The sequence below is a fragment of the Centroberyx affinis genome, unplaced genomic scaffold (assembly GCF_046629955.1).
Source record: "Centroberyx affinis isolate AG114_WGS23_722 - 3 ecotype Tasmania unplaced genomic scaffold, CSIRO-AGI_Caff_v1 ptg002929l_1, whole genome shotgun sequence".
Taxonomy (NCBI): domain Eukaryota; kingdom Metazoa; phylum Chordata; class Actinopteri; order Beryciformes; family Berycidae; genus Centroberyx; species Centroberyx affinis.
In genome coordinates this window covers 187,479-206,431 of record NW_027281048.1, presented here as the reverse complement: position 1 = coordinate 206,431, position 18,953 = coordinate 187,479, and the positions used below count along the sequence as shown (strand labels likewise).

General features: G+C 44.4%; 3 protein-coding genes across 4 annotated transcripts; 2 read left to right on the top strand and 1 right to left on the bottom strand.

Moving 5' to 3' along the window:
- The first annotated feature begins 3,735 nt into the window (after window positions 1–3,735).
- On the top strand, window positions 3,736–9,887 carry LOC139658556 (TRIO and F-actin-binding protein-like). The gene is made up of 11 exons (XM_071536681.1): window positions 3,736–3,843; window positions 4,091–4,159; window positions 4,379–4,468; window positions 4,616–4,710; window positions 5,131–5,776; window positions 6,007–6,241; window positions 7,855–7,966; window positions 8,138–8,297; window positions 8,622–8,735; window positions 9,410–9,496; window positions 9,670–9,887. The coding sequence occupies exons 1-11, from the start codon at window positions 3,817–3,819 to the stop codon at window positions 9,814–9,816; spliced, it is 1,782 nt and encodes a 593-aa protein (XP_071392782.1). The 5' UTR covers window positions 3,736–3,816; the 3' UTR covers window positions 9,817–9,887.
- A 196-nt stretch (window positions 9,888–10,083) lies between these two features.
- On the bottom strand, window positions 10,084–11,972 carry smdt1b (single-pass membrane protein with aspartate-rich tail 1b). Its single transcript, XM_071536684.1, has 3 exons — window positions 11,781–11,972; window positions 10,548–10,706; window positions 10,084–10,338 (listed from the first exon to the last, which is right to left on the bottom strand). Exons 1-2 carry the CDS (start codon window positions 11,940–11,942, stop codon window positions 10,569–10,571), a joined length of 300 nt encoding a protein of 99 aa, XP_071392785.1. The 5' UTR covers window positions 11,943–11,972; the 3' UTR covers window positions 10,084–10,338; window positions 10,548–10,568.
- Window positions 11,973–12,314: 342 nt separating this feature from the next.
- LOC139658557 (putative RNA-binding protein Luc7-like 1) lies at window positions 12,315–18,308 on the top strand. Of its 2 annotated transcripts, none has more exons than XM_071536683.1 (10): window positions 12,315–12,913; window positions 13,440–13,534; window positions 14,160–14,258; window positions 14,479–14,589; window positions 14,794–14,937; window positions 15,368–15,544; window positions 15,813–16,003; window positions 16,105–16,134; window positions 16,864–17,019; window positions 18,074–18,308. In XM_071536683.1, exons 1-10 carry the CDS (start codon window positions 12,853–12,855, stop codon window positions 18,306–18,308), a joined length of 1,299 nt encoding a protein of 432 aa, XP_071392784.1. In that variant the 5' UTR covers window positions 12,315–12,852. The 2 variants fall into 2 exon arrangements, with proteins under 2 accessions (XP_071392784.1, XP_071392783.1); XM_071536682.1 differs by having other exon boundaries at window positions 12,320–12,913; window positions 18,059–18,308.
- Window positions 18,309–18,953: the final 645 nt, after the last annotated feature.

Sequence of the window (18,953 nt, the reverse complement as noted above, 5' to 3'; positions counted from 1 at the left end):
CAAATCAGTCAAACTATCCAGAGAGCAGCGGGTCCCTCAGCCCAGAGAGGCACTGTGTGGCCCAGAGAGATATGACTCGGTTGGACCCTTCTCCCCACAGAGCCAGCGAAAGCTCCTGGATGGATGAGAGGAGGGGCAGAGACCAGTCCCGACGGACATCAGGTCAGACACACGAATACAAACCTCATGTCAAAACTACTGTGTTTCCTTAAATGTGCAGAAAAACATCTTGACCCTGACGTTGGAGAACATTATGCCTCTTAAGATCTCTTGTGTACAAGCAAGAGAAATCCTGTCCATGATGTTTTTGGTTCATGCACCCATACAGGGTACAACACTGACCATAGCTTTGTATTATTTTCAGAGACCAGAGGAGACAGGGAACAAGAGAGTGGCTACTTCTCTCCAGACAGAAGGGGCGATGGTGGGCGGCAGGCGGAAGAGAACAAACGTCCTTTTCGTTACTATGAGAGGGGCCACCCCCTCCCCAGTACCCACAGTCCTGAGCCCAAAGCCTGTGTACCCTACCGGAATGTCAACCTCGGTATACCCTCCCAGAGGAGGAGCACAGAGACATTTCTGCAGGAAACGTGGAGAAGTGAATCCCCACAGAGGTACACGTACCACTCCAACTTCAGACGGAGAACCGAGTCCCAGGAGAACTCTCCGACCCGTCACCAGTCCCAGAGCCCGGACCGCTACAAGTTGACCGAATCTCCTGTGGGGTCCCAGCGAAGGAGCTCCCACTCCAGGAGTCAAACACGGTCTCACGCCTCATCTCACGGTCCCTCTCAGGTTCCATCTCATACTCCGTCCCGTCATACATCAGGCAGGTCCAGTCCATCTCGCAGGAGGGCCTCCATTACCTCTCGGCCTGCCTCGCCCTCCAGGTCCAGCCCCTCCCACAAGCGTACAGACTCCCGCCATTTACAGAATGGTGAATTTGAGGACGCACATAGGGGACGCAGCCGACAGTCGAGGCGTCCATCGCAAGCTTCAAACAGCCACAGTTTGGACTCTGAGAAACTGTACAGGAACCTGGAATCAATTTCCCGCCGCGGCTCCTCAGCCATTCAGCCAAACTCCTACGAGGGATCTCAAGCATCTCCTCGAACCAGAACGGCTGTCAACAGTTCTGCCACCACTCGCACTCGTAACAGCCATGAAGGCTCCCCATCCAGGAGTGGCCGCAGTAGCACACACAGCCGCACTACGCAAAGAGAACCCCATTCTAGAGATAGCAGACCTGATACAACACAGACATATTCAAAGACACCCAGTGAGATGCAGGATCAGAGTGTCTCCAACCCTCCTCAAGGCACCTGGCAGGGGTCGTCCCACTCCTTGCTCAGCCTCGCCCCCTCCTGTGGCTCTTCCCCATCAAGGCGGGGCGTGGACTCCCAGCTCCTTGCCCATTCGCTGAACTCCCATGCTGCAACCATGGAGACTGATAAGGGCAATGAGGGAAATGGTACAGTCAGTGGTGATAGAAGCAGGAGCAACATGAGGCGGGGCTTGGACTCCTTGCTGACCTCTGAACCCAAGAAGGCTCCAGCAGAGGTGGAAGAGGTACATCGGTTTTTACCTATGAGTTTGTTTATATGTTTTGTATTTTTATTGATGAGCTTATGTCAGAGACAACTCTCTGTCCCAGATAGAGTATTATGTAAAATGTTTGTAACAATAAAGTTTTCTGAATCTGTATCTGAGGTGGGGATGACCATAGATGACTACATCATCCTGGCTAATATCCCAAAGATCCAGATGGAGTCTGAGGAGGAGTCTTCAGGCCTGAGGAGGCGGAACCAGAGTCCCAGCCCACGCAGGGACCAGAGGCTCAGGACTCCCAGGTTGGTGGTACTGTGTGGTATTGCGTGGTATAGTGCATGTTCCACCACCCTGCATCTATTCTGCATTACTACTGTATCATCTTTCAAGCACTTCCTCTTGGACCTGTAACTAACTAACTAATAATTGTTTTTACTTATTTTCTGCTATTCTACAGCGGCCAGTAGAAAAAAAAAAGTTTTTTACGGTTTGGTAATTAAAAATATAATTAAATCAATAGATGTTAAAACAAAACTTCTATTTCTTTATTATTTTATAAAATGTATGTTAAAGTTGCAGGAAATTAGTTTTGAGAACATTTTTCAGGGGGAGGAATGTCAGACCCTCTGGCATTTAGTTCTCCCCAATGTAAAATACGTGATTATGGCCTATACCTGATGATTCACTGTTGCAAAACTAATTGCCTTAATACACGGGGGGGGGACTAAATGTGATCTTGAGACATGAAGCTTATGCAGAGGTATGTGAAAGTTCAGTGAGAAGAAAAGGATAGTGCTATCAGTGTGGGGTTTTTTTGCGTGCGTCAGTCTTTAAGCTTACATTTTCCTTTATGCAGTTTCTCTGTACCATTGTAATTTCTTTTTCAAGGGATCAAGATGAAGTAGATGTCTACAGTTCAAGGCTAGAGTCGGACGAGAGAGGGAGAGGCAGGGAGAGAGGGAGAGATAGACGAGAGAAATGTCGGGACTCAGAGGATGGAAGATCGTCTCGAAGACAGTCAGCAACATCTGTTCATACACAGGTACAGTGGGATAACTGCTAAGAAACATTCGCCATAAATGTTAATTGAAATACAACACTTTTTATAATAACAAAGAACCATAAATGACTGTACATCCCATCAAAGAGTTCAGATGGTCAAAGTGAAAAGCACAGATCTTCAAAGGCGAAGGAGCGAGCTCTTCCTGAACAGACTCAAACACAGGTGAGAACCATCCCATGACTCTTGGCGTCTGTATAAATCACAGCCAGGGAGAAACTGGGTCATTCATACATTCATTCTAAAGTAGCTCCTTGATATTTATTTCAGCTCTTTTACCTCAGGCGCCCCTGTATAGAAGCACCTTGCAGAAAAAGCCATTAGTTAGCACTGCAAGTTTTAGGGCAGCATGTTCATTTTGATTTATCTTCTTTATTAATAGATTCTAGGGTGGTTGGAGCTGATGTACCCTGCAGTCTCAGCATTGCAATGTCATGTCTAGAACTGCTGAGCCAACATGCAGAGAACGATGGATGACCACAAAATGAAACTACTCAAATTAATGTAATTTCAGGAAGTGTAGTGCGACGAATCACATGCAACGGTGGTACGCAAAAGCCTGCAGCAGTTTGAAAACCGTCAGAAAACATTTCCATCGAAAAACAACGGGACCTGCAGGTGTGCTCTGACATGTGACTTCCTACTTGCATTTGGGACAAACCATAACATGCATTTTCTTCTCTCTCTCTCATGGCATACATATTGGACCCAATGTCATACATGGTAAGTATTTTCTGTTATATTGTGCTGACAAGTTCTAACTGGCTGTCACACAACCCTGAGAAACAGGAAACTGTCACAACACCAACATGTTACACGCAAAATCAGAGTTTCTGTTGTCTAATTCAACTGCCGTTTAAGTGTCACGACACCAGTCCACATTTTAGTGTTAAACTCAGCAGTATGTATCTCTCTCGCTCTCTCTCTCTCACCCTCTCTCCCATGTTTTCAAGTGATTCTGATAATAATGTTTCATCAGTTCCTCTGTCGCTTCCCGTTTCACTTTCAACCATACTTTTTAGAATGAGGAGCATGTTCTGTACATTTTTTTTTTTACAGAAAAAAAATGCCAGCAGTTATTGTCTGGTTTTGACAGTTTCCGTTTCCTCTAAGTCTCACACTTAGCTGTGAGACAGAAACCACTACTGAATGCAGAATGCTGAAACATCTTGTTCTCTCCTTGCAGATGTTGTTACTTCAAGGGGTGGATGTCCAGACTGGATGATAATGGCAAGGTAAGACGTTTTTCTCATTTTCTGCTCTAACTCCTGTTATAACCATAATCACATACATACTACTGACACTAAACAGCACCAAGGTAGAGACTCTACTTTTAAACTATTCATAAATAAATCCACATATAGTAATTATTGTGATTCTTTATCAGTAGATGTATTTTACCTCTACACCACAAATTCTCTTAATGTTGCCCACGAAATTAAACGATTCAGCCTGGCCTAATTTTTCCTGTGTTTTGCTCAGTGGAGGAAACACTGGTTTGTTTTGGGTGATGCTTCACTGAGGTTCTACAGAGACTCAGAAGCTGAGGAGGTAAGGCCAGATATGCTTTTCATGATTTCTAAGAATATTACCCAGTTTTTAACCTGCAGTACTTCATTCAGTAAAACACAATATAATACACAGTAAAATATTAGAATACAGTAGAGAATACAGTAGAGACAGAAGAAAAGCAGTGCTGCTGCTGCTCCAGTGATACAGATTGTATCTGTGCCTGTGTAATTAACTGTATCTCTTCCTGTTGTGTTGCAGTCAGATAATCTGGACGGAGAGATCGATCTGACATCCTGTGTGAATGTGTCAGACTGTGATGTAGAGAAGAACTATGGGTTCCAAATACATGTATGTATTTACACACACACACACACACGAGGGCAGACAGAAATCCCCCTCCATGCACCTATACATACCATTTACATGCTTTGGCTGTTTGCTTCCTTCCTGATTAACAGTATGTGTGTCTTCCTGCTCTCTTTTGATCTCCTCCAGACAAAGAGAGCAGTGTTCACTCTCTCTGCCATGACCTCCAGAGTACGACGGAACTGGGTGAAGTTACTAAAGCAGGCGATCCAGGATAACACACCGTGAGTCTGTCTTTATCCTTGTGGCCTAGTGTGTGCTAGATATGCGTATATTTTGTCTTTTGACAACAATGCTTCCATGAAGCAAAGTCTGCATATGGGCTGAACTCAGAGCACATTGGGGGTAAACTGCTTGGTTGTTGTGTCTAAAGATATACCAGAGGGAATCTTGTGGGAAATCAAGCCAAAGAACTCTGTTCTCATGCTGTTTGTTCCTTTTTACGACTTATTGTTATATATACTAAAACTTTCAATCTAATTCAAAGAAGAGATGTGAATTCAGGAGAGAGACTTGAATTCCTGAACATGGTGAAGAAATGCAGACAATGTGATTCAGGAGTCTGTCTGTACTAACAATAATCTATTATCTTTCTTCTGATGTGTAACACTATCCTCTTGCCTTTCCCTTGATTCTGACCTCAGCCAATCAGATACCGGTAGCGAGAAAGAGGACCCCCTCTCCCGGAGACCGTCGCCATGCCAACCTCCCGCTCGGCTCACCTGCAAGGACTCCAGCTATGTAACTACGCCTACCAACTCCACCACATCTGCTGCTAACTCTCATCCACTTGACCGCCACCAAACTGGGTCTGTAGACGGGGATCTGGATGCAGACTTATCTCCAGCCAGTCAGAGAGAAGCGGGGGAGGGCTGGGACAGGGAGCAGGCCAAGCGATTGGAGGAGAGGAACAAGTGGTTCGAGGAGGGCATCCCCTTCAGCGAGATGGGCAGCAGGTGGGACTCCATGGAGCTGAAGAAGGGGAGCGTACCCGTGCCTGTAATTGAAACCATGGACTCAGAGGTCAACAGAAAGTGGGCAGAGTTCGAGCGGATGTCCTTTAGTGAGTTGAGCGTGCAATCTCTCATTGGAGCCCAGACTCACCAGTCGAGCCCCCCAGAGGCTTTACAGTCTCTGGTTGGTTCCCAGACTTATCAGTCAATCCCTGAAGAGGCCTTCCAACCTGTCATTGGTGCCCAAACTAATAAAGCAAGCTCCACAGTGGATGCTCCGACTGTGAATGGCGCCCAAACCATTCAGTCAAATACAGCTGAAGCCCTTCAAAGGGAGGTAAGAAAACCAAAACATTCACACAGAAAAGCACACACAGAAATCGTGTTATGTACAGAAGTAGAGTCATGTTCCCATCCTCCAAACTGGATATCAAATCTCTCCACCCCTTCCTCCCCCTTTCTTCCCTCTCCGTCTCTTCTGTCTCATTCCTCCTCCCCATTCCTGCCTTCTCCCTCTCATTCTCGTTTTGTCCTCCTCCCCTCTCGGTCCACTAATCCCTCTCCCAGGCCCTCTCTCTTAGACAGCAGGTGGAGAGCATTAAGAGGGAGCGTGTGGCCATGGGGATGGAGGTGGACAGCCCGTGCGGCCCCGGGGCCCCCTGTCGGGCCAGACTGGAAGCCATGGAAGCAGCTCATCGGAAAGAACTGCAGGAGCTGCAGGAGGAACACGGCATGCGGATCAGGGAGCTGGAGAGACAGAGGGACGGCATGCTGCAGGAAGAGAGCCAGGCCGCTGCTAAAGGTGAGGAAGACTGTGTGCTCAGTGGGCAGAGTATGACACAAACACATTAGGATTAGGTTAGGGGTTTGTTTCGTATAGCACCACCCAAATGTATGCTCTCAGTAAGGTGCATTTGATAGATATGTACACTAAATGGTATTATTATTATTCATATTAGTAGTAGTAGTAGTTTTAGTGTTAGTATTAGCATTATTATTAAGACATCTTGTATTGAGGGGGCTTCATCTCCTTATACATGGGTCATAATAGTGACGTGGCACTATGTACTGAGTGTAGCAATATGAATGTAAGCAAAAAGCATTGTACTTATATTAGTGGGCTATCACAAGTTATGCTTCTCTGTAAAACTGACTACACCATGAGACAAAGTTTGGTGGGAGTTCTGGTTCCAAATTCAGAAATATATAAGATGGGGTGAATAGAAATAAAAATGGAAATGTATAAAATAATATCCAATAAATATGCATTATTATATTGGAATCCATCACTGGGTGCACTCCTTTTGGATCAGCCAATCAGTGAGTTCATCACTGGGTACACTCCTTTTCATACAGCCAGGGCACAATTTGGCAAGATGCTATGACGAGTGGCAAAGGAGTTTGTCATATCATGCCTATCATATGGCAACAAACACAGGCCACGTGAGCCTTGATGACAGTCACGCCGCTCTCGCTCAGAGATTTCAGCGCAGCAGGCGCCAGCATGCTGAAGGTCTGGACCCACAGGCCAGCCGACAAGCCCAGTTTTTATGATTTGTATTTGTATACTTTATTATCCCCGGGGGGAAATTTGTCCTCTGCATTTGACCCATCCTATACACACACTAGGAGCAGTGGGCCCGGGGACCAACTCCAGTTCTTCTGCCAGTGCCTTGGTCAGGGGCACTGACAGGAGTATTAACCCTAACATACATGTCTTTGATGGTGGGAGGAAACCGGAGCACCCGGCAGAAAGGCAACAGTACTAACCACTGAGCCACCGTGCCGTCCGTGATGATGTCATTGTAAATTTCTGCATCTGATTGGCTGATCCACTGCAAAGCACAAGGCAGGATTCAGCCTGTTTGGGAAGCAAGTGAAACAACAGTCTCAAAAATCCCAAAACAAATACAAACCACACAGATTCACCAATTTCTATAATTTTTTTGGCTCTGAAAATATGTTTGTTTGTTTTTTAAGCTTGGTAACTTTGGTGAAAACCAGTTGGACTTTTCAATGATAAAATACATAGATTCACAAATATGCATGTTTGTGAAAATGATTTTACATTCATTTATATGATTGTTTACAAAACACAAGAACCAAAGTATTTGTTGTTTTTCTTCTTATGTTTTTCTTGGTTTGTGTATTTAAATACCATAATACATATTGAATATAATATTCATTTTTTAATTTCCATTTCTGAATTTTGAACCAGAAACCCCTCCATAATCAAACTACTCTCTTCTTCAGTTGGCATACTTGCACATTACACTGTCATATGCAATACAATCAAAATATTTGGTTCCTGCACCCATTAGCTGGTTGCAGAATGACTCTGCTATACATTCCCCACCTTCTAGCTGTCCGAACACCACACAGTTTCTCTGCTACTACCGTCTCTGTTCATTACAGCTATGGAGGCACTGCGAGCGGCTCACAGGGAGGAGCTGGAGAGAGAGGTGGAGAAGGCCAGGAGGCTGGCTGGAGGAGCTGCACATGTGGAGACTGTGCACAGAGGACAGACGTAAGTTTATTATAGGCATATTATTATCAACGACATGGTCAGACTGTTCTCCATCTCACAGGCTCTCGCTGCAGGCTTCAAATGTTCTACACAAGACCATGACCTCTTGCATGATGGGGCATAATAATTTACTCCATAATGTGTGTGTGTGTGTGTGTGTGTGTGTGTCAGGCCCCAGGCTGACGTCTTACACAGCGAGTTGGATGTGCTGTCAGAGCGCTACTCTCAGAAGTGCCTGGAGCTGAGCCGCACTGAGCAGAGCAGCAGAGGCAGAGAGACAGAGCTGGGCCGCAAGGAGAGAGAGATGGAGCAGCTCCGAAGAGAGAACCAGGTTGGAGGGAGGGAGAGAGAGAGAGAGAGAGAGAGAGAGAGAGAGAGAGAGAGAGAGAGAGAGAGAGAGAGAGAGAGAGAGAGAGAGAGAGAGAGAGAGAGAGAGAGAGAGAGAGAGAGAGAGAGAGAGAGAGAGAGAGAGAGAGAGAGGTTCCTGATTTCATTCTGTGATTCTCTAACAAACACATTACACATTACAAGAGTGGTTTACAGTTCAAGATAGTTCTCATCAAATTCCATGCCTTTTTTTTCTTATGAAGTTAATTTAATAAAAACAAAACAATCATTATAATAAAAATGTCTGTTCTCCTTTTGTTTCTTTCAGGAGCTAAAGGCCAAGCTGGCTGAGGAGATCAGCCGCATGCGTTATTTCATCACAGGGCAGATGTCAGAGGACGCATCCCATGGCAACACTGGGCGCAGTCCGTCAGAAGTAGAGGTATTGATAATCATATGTAAAATGGTTGACTGAATTAGATTCTACACTCTCTCAGTTCACATGAAAACAGGTGATGCTCTGTTTAGGCAGAGGAGCGTACAGGTACATTCACGATGTAACCTCAGCCTCTTGCTGCGCAACCAACCCAGTTTCAGTTAACACACCCTTGGCTGTGCCTGTGCTGTGACAAACTGATTAGCTTGGGCCACAGCTAGGAGGAAAAGGATTGGGCCACAGCTAGAAGGAAGAGGATTGGGCAATAGTGTCATGAGAGCCGGGAAGCAGGATCCGTATGTGCAGTGGAATTCTGAACCCACTTGTACTGAAACAGATTGACCAGATCATGCTCACTGCGTGTGTTGTATCCCCATTCCTGGCTCCCTGTTACAATATTGCCATCCTTTTTTTTTTTGCCTCCTAGTGTCCTCATTTGTGTTGTCCATCTGTGGTTGGTCACATTCTGGTGCAGGACATACTGCCATCTACTGCCTGGATTACATATTTCTCAACACATATAAATCACATTACTAGTGTGTAGCAGCAGAAAGGTCTAAATTCAACCACATTGCTGGACTTGATGAAATCCCAACAGACATAACTTTCCATCTGTATGTGAAAACTGAAACCTTTTAATCAACTAGTCATAGTAAGAGGTCATGTTTTGTGTGTTTCAGACGCTGTTAAGAGCAAAAGAAAACCAGGTGCAGTATCTTCATAAAGAAATCAGCTGCCTACAGAGCGAAGTACAATCTCTTACCAAGGTATCTTTGATGCTCTGACCCACTACATTATTGTAACCGCTCAAAATATTGTACACCAAAAAAAATCCATCCATTATCACACATTTTTATAGCTTTGCTTTACACCGGTCCGGTGATCCTTCCCTTCTTTGACTTTGACACACCAACCACCTTTGTCATGTCCCAACCTGTAGGAGAAGGAGGCGGCTTACGAGCGTTATAAGGAGGCGTATGTAGAGCTGAGTGAGATGAAGGGCCGCACCCAATTGGAGATGGGCTCCCTCAAAGAACACCTGAGACTGACCAATGCCGCACTGCAGGAGGGGGCGAGAGAAACCTGATTGGTGGGGAAAACTGTAAAAAAGTGACCTTATAAGAACAAAGCCAGGAAGCCAACAGAAAACCAGATACACAATGTAATAAGACGTCGGTACACTATAATAATACGATTTGGTGTTACGGCTCTGCCTGGCTGTGATGTGGAGCTGTCAGAGTAATATTTTATTGTGACTATTACTTCCGGAAACCACTATGCATCCACTGCCTCTGTTGAGATTAAACAAGAATACCAAAGAAAGAAAACTAACAAGTGTTTTTTCCATGTGTATCGACTTAATTTATTGAGTTGTAAGACAAAAAACATGCAAACAAGAGTGAAGGCATGACTGGTAGCCTTGATAGCCTCACATGAATATGATATGAAATCTCTTTTTAAAATATTTTAGAGCAAATGAGCTCAAAGGGAGAAGATAGGAGGAGGGAGGTGGATGGAGGCAGATACAGGGATGGATCTGGAAGTCACAGTGCTCTTTCCGTCTTCCTTGTACTGGCTGGCATGCTTTCAGTCATTATTGCAAAGCACCCTGTGGAAGGAAATAAAGCTTTTTTGAACTGTCATTTGTTATCAACTGTCATCAATGCAAACTGCCAAAAACTGCATCTTTTTGGTTGATTTACTTCTTAAGTGCAGCTGGCACACCCTTCACACTCAGATAACATAGTGAGTAAAAGGTCCGTTTAGATTATGTTTAAAGGTGAAATAAGGTGTGGCCGCTGTACACTTTGACTTTACCATTTGTTTACTGGCGTTAGCTCAGTCGTCATCATCGTCATCTTCTGGCACAAAGATGTCATGCTCCTCCAAGAGAGCAGCAAAGTTTTTGCTGATCAGAGTTCCCACATACAGGAAAGGCACCACCACTATGGTCATGCGGATAAGACCGAATGACGTCTGGAAAACATAAGTGACATCAACATTCAGCAATCAGGGTTGATTGAAGGGGGGAGACAACAAGGAACTGGTTAGTTACTTACCATGAATTTATCTCCAGTTCAGTTTAAAGGGTTCGAGATATTATTCTGCTCTAGGACAGCTCAGTTTAGATTTGTAAACATGGACAATCGCCTCCCAAAACAAGAAACAAGAGCCTAATCTCTTAAATCATGAACAAAGCCTGGAGCTGCTCAAAAATGACATTGAATGGGAGAATAACTTTGTGGACAGTAGCCTACACAACATACATTCCATGCTTTTTCAGGTTCAGATCTGTGAGCATCAATTATGAAGTGAAGCTCATTTCAATCACAGAGTCAGTCTAATAATGATCAAACTGCTCATACAAACAGGACTACATTTCTTTAAATGACATTGGAGATTAATGATTTGGCTCTTGTCTTCGGCTTTAAGGGGGATTTTCTGTTCTGTTCTATTAACTGTGCTAACTAGACTGAACTGCCCAACATCAGGTAAACTGGAGGCTAGACTGTCCTTTTAAAACAGGGGCACAATATTGTTAACTCGACACTCGACCCAAATAATATTGCAAAAGACTTATACTGTGTCTGTGGTACTAAATGGTCAGTTTATATCAACAGTAGTGGCCTTTATGGCACATTTGTATCTCCTATGGTATCAATATATTTCCTAAGAGATAGTTTTGCTGTGGCATTCCTTTTCCTTTAACGGCAGTCGTAACCGACCTTTCTTGCCTTAACACTGCACAGTATTGTGTATAGTGGCAAGTTCAAATTGTATTACTATTAAACAAACAAGGCTTCAGTGTTTATATTCCAATATATGCGACACTTCCATTATATACAGACTTTCCACAGAACAGACAAAATATGAGTACTTCCTGAAAGTACCTTTGCGTAAAATAAACACCGGTTCATTGGCTGACTTGAACGTTCGAACACGTTTCCTGCTTTTCTATTCGCCACAGCTGCTGTCAATTTTGACCCAAGTCCCGCCTACGTTGTCAATATCATTTTATGCTCGTCAGGTTTTCCAGGCAAAAATACTTACTTTATCCGGTTTCGGCAGGATTGCTCCCGATGTTGTTGACACTGCAGTTCGGCAAGGAGTCGCCTTAGATAGGTTTGATGTTTTCAAGCCGGTGTTACGGCTCATTATTCCTACATTTTTGTTAGCAAACTGCCGAGAGAGCCGCAGTATCGCCGTCGCCATTTTTTCCAGTTTGTGGTAGGGGTGGGACAGCTGGGACTGGGATGACTTTATGGGCGTGTCTTGTTCTCGGACGAAAAAAAACAACCACAAAAATAATAAATAATTCAAAGACTTAATATATTTATGGTTCATAAACTTCGTGTATCGACCATGTAGTGCACACTCAACACTGTTTCAGCGTCGTCCGTCTAAGACATATCTGACAGCTCTACTTCACTGACTCAATTCTGATTAAAAATAGATATTTTAGATCACATATTATCATGTGTTTTATTTTATATTTCAAAAAGAATTATTCATAATACTTGGATAAATGAGGCGTATGACGTTGATCTGCCAATCATCCAGCCGACCAGCGCGCGAGGACTGCAGCACTTCCTCGAGGCGGAGAGCGCGACTCCGCGGCGGCGCGCACGGAGAGATAGGAAGTCGAGAGGGAAGAAAGGACGTTGAATAAACTTGCCAACTTCTAGCTGACCGGCTAGAAATACAGCTAGATGCTATGGTCGATCTTACAGTTACAGAAGAACTGGCGATTTCTTTCGATACAAATCTAGTTAGCTAACAAAACACCCCGTCTACATTCAGTCACCGCTTTCTCAACTCGTCACACGACCAGCTCTAGTTCAGAGGAACAGGAGGGACTCCAGCAGTTTTCAAATTGACGTTAGACTTGCTCAACCTACCCGGTGCCATCCACGTTATATAGCCATATATAGCAGATTATGTGGTGTAATAACCAGTAAAATAGTACTGTATACAGCCAGTTTGTTGTTTCAAGGGAACTTGGGCTTCCTCTCTTCGGGAAAAGTTGTCCGTGGTGCTGGAGGAGCCGTCACCGAGGCCTGCGGTGGAGGCTGCATGTGTGGAGACTGTCGGCGTGGAGTGACTAACATAAACACCCAGAAACATGTCGGCCCAGGCGCAAATGCGAGCGATGCTGGACCAGCTAATGGGGACAGGGAGAGATGGTGAGTCGGGCTAATGACAGACTGTGTTTGAGATCGCTGTCTGACAAAATCAAGAGTTTGTGTTGCTGTTAGCGGGCTAGGCTTATTAGCCAACAAGCTAACGAGCCAGATAGTGCCAGTGAGGCATGCTTTGCTAACCTAGCCGGCTAGCAGCCGCCGGCTAGCTACCTGTTGTCTTTGAGTTGAAGTGAACTTGGTAAAGGTGTTTAACTTGTAGTGAACATCACTTGCAGGTCTAGAACGATCTTGATGCATTTTATTGTTTTACTTAGTTACAGTTATAATCCTGTTATTTTGTTCATGGCCCAGTTTCTCACCACCAGATGTTGTCATTTTGTACGACTCTATACGAGCAGCTAACCTTAGGCTTTACTGGAACAGATGAGTGACTCATTCATTGCAAATATGCTCCAGAATCACTTGGTATGTTTTGATTAGGGGCTTGGCACACTGGCGAAGTTATCGTAGATAATACAGTTATGTACTAACCCGTGTATGTCTGCTTTTCTGTGCTTTCTCTTTAAAGGAGACACCATGCGGCAGAGAATCAAATTCACAGATGAGCGGGTCTGCAAGAGTCACCTTTTGGATTCTTGTCCTCACGACATACTGTCAGGCACCGTGAGTGTCCCGTTTCCAACACACACACACACCACTGGAATAAGTGTACTTACAGCCATTGTATGTTTGTCTTAGTGTCTCTGTCTGTATATGTCAACAAATATTTTAGATGTGATTGGGTAATGCAAAGGACATGCATAAATCAAACTTACAGGTCTTGATGTGATGCAGATGAAATTGGACCAGAGCAGGATGGCATTTTACTTTATGGAATTTATGGGCTCGATCACAGGACAAATGTCAAGGCTGGTGAAATAATGAAGCCTCTAGGCTTTCATCAATAATTGAGTGAAACATCCTCACAAGGGAAAGTAAAAGTCATTGCTTGAGGGGACCACAAATGGACATCCATTTGTTTTCACAGCCCATAAGCCAAAAAGTGAACACCGCTAGATCAGTTTACAGGTTCAAGGCTAGAGTGATCAGTGGGTGGTTAGATGGAAACTAATGTATCGTTTCAAAAGCAAGTATGCTGTTCTGCTCATGTTGACATGCTGTCTGATAACTGGACTAATGTTTTCTTGTCAAGCCAGTGGTTCAGCCGTTATATGCTGGGATTTGGTAAATAATCAAGTTTCAGTCAGCATGTAAAAGTAATGCATTGATGTCATTCTGATTCCTGCAGAGAATGGACCTGGGAGAGTGTGTGAAAGTCCATGACCTGGCCCTCAGAGCGGACTACGAGATTGCCTCAAAGCAGCAGGAGTACTTCTTTGAGCTGGATGTGAGTTATGGTATTGTCATCCACACACGCACAACCATGTATACCTCATTTGATATATTTATTTGTTGTCTCTCTATGATTTCACTGGAGCCACTCACTCAGCCACACACATGTACAGGAATGTCATAATAGTAACATACTTGCCTGTGGGAAATACGAGGGTGTGAGGTTTCCCACACATAGGTATAGACACCCACTCATCCCTCTTGTTTTGTTGCAGGCTGCTGAGCACCTTCAGTCTTTCATTGCTGACTGTGACCGCAGGACCGAGCTGGCCAAGAAGAGACTGGCTGAGACACAGGATGAGATCAGCGCTGAAGTCGCTGCAAAGGTGAGCGACTCACTGTTCACGTTGTTAGTGGGATTAGTATCGGGTCTTCATTTATCGTAGAGAGTAGCTAATCTCTTGGGCAAACTGCTAAAACCACAGAAGCTGAATGTCAAGGATCTGACGTAGAGCAAAGAAAAGCATTTATTGTCTTTGTTTACTTTTTTTTTCACCTATTTTATCTCTGTTTCTCTCTGTTGCGATAAGGCTGAGCGTGTCCATGAGCTGAACGAGGAGATTGGGAAGCTGCTGGCCCGGGCCGAGCAGTTGGGGGGCGAGGGGAACGTGGACGAGGCCCAGCAAGTACTGGAAAAGGTGGAAAAGACCCGGGCCATGAAGAAAGAGGCAGAGGTAAGAGATTGCGTCATGTTATGAGATGTTTATTATGTTAGAACAGTTTCACTTACATCTTACTTACCAGACTAGAGGTATTCAAATTCTGTGAATAAAGGCTTTATGTGTGGTTTACTAACGAGGTTGAATCTACACCAATGCCTCATGTTCACATTGTGTGAGTAAATGTGATGGTAAGCTACGTTTTACCATACGAATACTTCCCTGATGCAGGTAACCAAAGGCATTTCAAAGTAAGCATACAGAATCGCCTCTTGATATGGAAAGTGACAGAAATCAGATAGGGAACTAAATCTCCTTCTCTGACTGTGTATTTGGAGTTAACAGAGTGCCTTGAACCTGAAGCAGCAAGATATCCTCTACCCTTAGTTCATACTCATATTTAATGTGTGCCTGGATCTTAGTGCTACCATCTGCATTCTTACAGGATGTGTACAGGAACTCCATGCCAGCCTCCAGTTTCCAGCAACAAAAACTAAGAGTGTGTGAGGTGTGCTCCGCCTACTTGGGTCTCCACGACAATGATCGCCGGCTGGCCGACCACTTTGGGGGCAAACTGCACCTTGGCTTCATCGAAATCCGAGAGAAGCTTGACAGACTAAGGGTAAGTGGTATATTTGAACTAACATGCTGCTCTAATTGATATGATTATTGATCAACAAGATCCATGAGAAGCTACACAGTCTAAATCTAAGACTTGTTTCTATCCACTTTGTGAAACATACTGTGGTTATGTCTGAAAGCGTTTTTTGTACAAAAGTACAGAGCCATTTGTTCTGAACATAGATGGTCATTTTTTGGTAACTTTTTCAGTTATGGTTTCAGTTATGTTTTACATTTTTCAGTTATGTTTTACATTTTTTTGCACCCAGAAAGCAGTTGTTGAGAAACAAGAAAGGATGCGAATGAGAAGACGAGAGGAACGCGACCGAGAGGAGGAAAGAGAGAGAGAGTGGGAGTTGGAGCGGGAACGAGAGAGAGAGCGGGAACGGGAGCGGGAACGAGAGCGAGAACGGGAGAGAGAATGGGAGAGAGAACGAGAAAGGGAGAGGGACCGAAGGAGGTAAGAAACAACCTTACTTACATTGTTATCTTGTACAAAGACAAGGTTTGTGTCATCGGGATACTGCAACTGACACGCTCTTGTCTGTGTTCCCATCTCAGGTCAAGATCTAGAAGCGGAGACCGATACAGGTAGGCCTGCTTTGCTCAGAATCACTTTAAACATTCAGAATCCGTCTTGGTGGCATTGGTGCAGAGACGTATTAACAACTTACTGTTTCAGAAAACATACCGAGGCATGGTACAACACAACCTTGCATACAGTGCAAAGGGACAGTGTTGGGTATACGATAGACACAGAGTGTACATTCCACCCTTCATATTTACATACATTTTCTGTGTACATTATTCAATAACAGCATGGCATACAGTGTTCTTACAGTTCCAGTGGGATTTAGTGGACATTTTATTATGAATACAGTGAAGCGAATTAAGTAGTTTGAGCATTATAGAACATAGACATAAAGGTGTAGAGTGGAATAGTGTAAAAAACCTGATGTGATACAGCAGTGTGTAGCTTGGGTAGAAGCTGTTGAGGTGAAAGGTTTCCTCTCTGTTTCCCCAGAGAAAGATGTTTTGACAGATGGTTGCCTGCATTTGCAGGGTCACTGGCAGACCCACTCTAAATTGCCTTTATTTAATGCTTATAGCATTTAATTAAAACTAGTGGTATATGTGGCATAATTTAATGGTTTATAACACAGGCTTTTTAATGTAAATGTAGTCTTGTGGAGCTCATTAAAACATCCCATTACGGCAATGTGGGGACCTGAAAGAAACAGGCCTATGCCCCTTTTTTGTTGCAACCTACCCATTTGTCACATTTTTACCTTAGAATCTATCTGTATCTGTCCATCTTAGGGACGGGGGCAGTTCGTCCTCCCATCGTTCAAGACGGCACCGCTCGTCTCGTTCCAGAGAAGAGGGTGGAGATCGGGACCGGGAGAGAGAGAGGAAGCATCGACACAAGGACAGGCACCGCTCACGCTCCCACTCTCACAGGAGCAAGAGGAAGAGGTGAGGCTTTTGTCCAACCGCTGTCTAGTTGGTGTCTAGTTGGTGTCCTGTAGCTGAAGGCACGGGCCTGTGTGCAGAAAACATCTTGGAACAGGCACACTTGTTTGAGACCAGTTTACCTCATTAAATCACCAAACCACATACAATAACAAATTTAGAGGCGGTCTGAATACATGGAAAGACAATGGAAGGAGGCAACCAAAGCAAGATAGATGCAACTTTACTCTTGGCAGCTTGAATTGAGGTAAAGAGGCTTTAGCTCAAATTTGAATTTTTCATCTTCAGCCAGAAATTCACCTGACACACAAAAGCAAAAGCCAATCAGCTTCACACAGGTGCTTGTAAATGAGCGTACAGTTGGAAGTTCTCTGCTTGGGCAACTAGATAATTACATTGGGGATCACAGTGGAATACATGCCACTGCTTACTGAAAGGGAGCTGCCAATGCCTAGACAATTTAAACGCAACTCTATATTTAATTTAAATGCTGTCTTGAAGGCTAGTGTAATTTATAGCCTGTTATTATAATAGTCGTAATTATTACTACCAGTTTGTTTTTCAACAAACAAAAAGCCTGCAGATCCATAGCCAAGTAATGTTTGTTTCTGTCAGAAGTTTTTACCTTCCTCAGATGTTGTATTGGGCCTAAATGACAGAGAATAAGGCAAGACCTGAAAGTTAAATTATATATTTAACGCTGTCAGCCAAGATGGCTCTGAGCGCTGGGGGGAGCTTTGATGTTCTTAGCTCCATGTTTCTCTGAAATGCTTCTCATTTTAACTGCTGTACTTAAAATGGCAGCTATTATCTGAATTTGGTGAGCTCAAGAATATTTTTTCCACTGAGGGGAAACCAAAGCTACTTTATTCTTTATCAGGCAGGTCTTTTTTTTAGTTCTAAGATGTAATGCGTGTTCAACAAACAGCCATGTTGGAAACACGTGAAAAACGTGCTGGAACGACTGAACTGGATTTCCTACTAAAGTTTTGTCTTTTCATGGCCAATTGTGTCCCCCCACCCCCACCCACCCCACCCACAGGTCCTCCAGAGACAGATCATCTCACACCGAAAGAGAAAGAGAGCGCTCCCCATCCCAGGAGAGATGGAGAGAGGGCGCAGTAGGAGAGGCGCGGCGCGAAGACAGGCCCGAGTTCGCAGACAGGGAGGAGAGGGAGAGGGAGAGGTCCACCTCCCCGGAGACGGCCCGGGGCCGGGAGCGAGAGAGATCCTTGTCGTACGAGCGGGACAGACGCTCCAGCTCCGAAGAGAGAGAGTCGGGGGAGATATGAGGGGGGGGGGGACGCCTCCAGAGTCAGATTTGGATATATTGTTTAGTTAACGGCGCAGGGAGAGCTGAGAGCGTTCGGGTGTGGATGCGTGTGTCAGTACTGTATGTGTGTTCATGTTAAAAATGGGACATGCATATACATTGGGGGGGGGGGGGGGACTGAACATAGGGGTAATGGAACAGCCTCGAGGGTGGCAGTCAAGGTCACACAGAGCCAGTTTTCTATGTAAGATAGTGACTTTCAAGTGTGGTGAATGGATGGGAAAGACCTAGGAAAGGCTTGAGTGACCAGGAAGCAGTACTTTAATTTTTTTTATGCCATCTTGTCGATCTCATGTACAATTGATTGGACAACGATGAGGGATGGGGGAGTGAAGAAACGGAAGACCTACCTTAAGTCTGTTTTATTTCACTTAAGGGACGTGTTGTTCTTTTTTTTATCATTAGTATGAACTTCAATGTTGTTAATACTGTTGTTTTTCCTGCGTTCCATTAGGAATCTGGTGTCTGTTTCATATGAGGTTAAGTAGCTATGGATTTATTTACATTGGTTAAAGGTAGACTTGTGGATGTGGCATAACGTCCGCAGAAATGAGTTGTGAATGATTGAAGGCACTTTTTGATGTTTGTGTTTTTGTTATCTGCC

Bases quoted from the DNA above. Each gene is read 5' to 3' on its own strand.
- LOC139658556 (XM_071536681.1), top strand. From the start codon at position 3,817: ATGTCCAGACTGGATGATAATGGCAAG. The intron at 4,711-5,130 runs GTGAGTCTGTCT...TTCTGACCTCAG, and splicing joins GCGATCCAGGATAACACACC to CCAATCAGATACCGGTAGCG. The intron at 5,777-6,006 runs GTAAGAAAACCA...TCCCTCTCCCAG, and splicing joins CTGAAGCCCTTCAAAGGGAG to GCCCTCTCTCTTAGACAGCA.
- smdt1b (XM_071536684.1), bottom strand. From the start codon at position 11,942: ATGGCGACGGCGATACTGCGGCTCTCTCGGCAGTTTGCTAACAAAAAT. The intron at 10,707-11,780 runs GTAAGTATTTTT...TATGTTTTCCAG, and splicing joins TCCTGCCGAAACCGGATAAA to ACGTCATTCGGTCTTATCCG.
- LOC139658557 (XM_071536682.1), top strand. From the start codon at position 12,853: ATGTCGGCCCAGGCGCAAATGCGAGCGATGCTGGACCAGCTAATGGGG. The intron at 14,259-14,478 runs GTGAGTTATGGT...GTTTTGTTGCAG, and splicing joins AGTACTTCTTTGAGCTGGAT to GCTGCTGAGCACCTTCAGTC. The intron at 16,135-16,863 runs GTAGGCCTGCTT...TGTCCATCTTAG, and splicing joins AGAAGCGGAGACCGATACAG to GGACGGGGGCAGTTCGTCCT.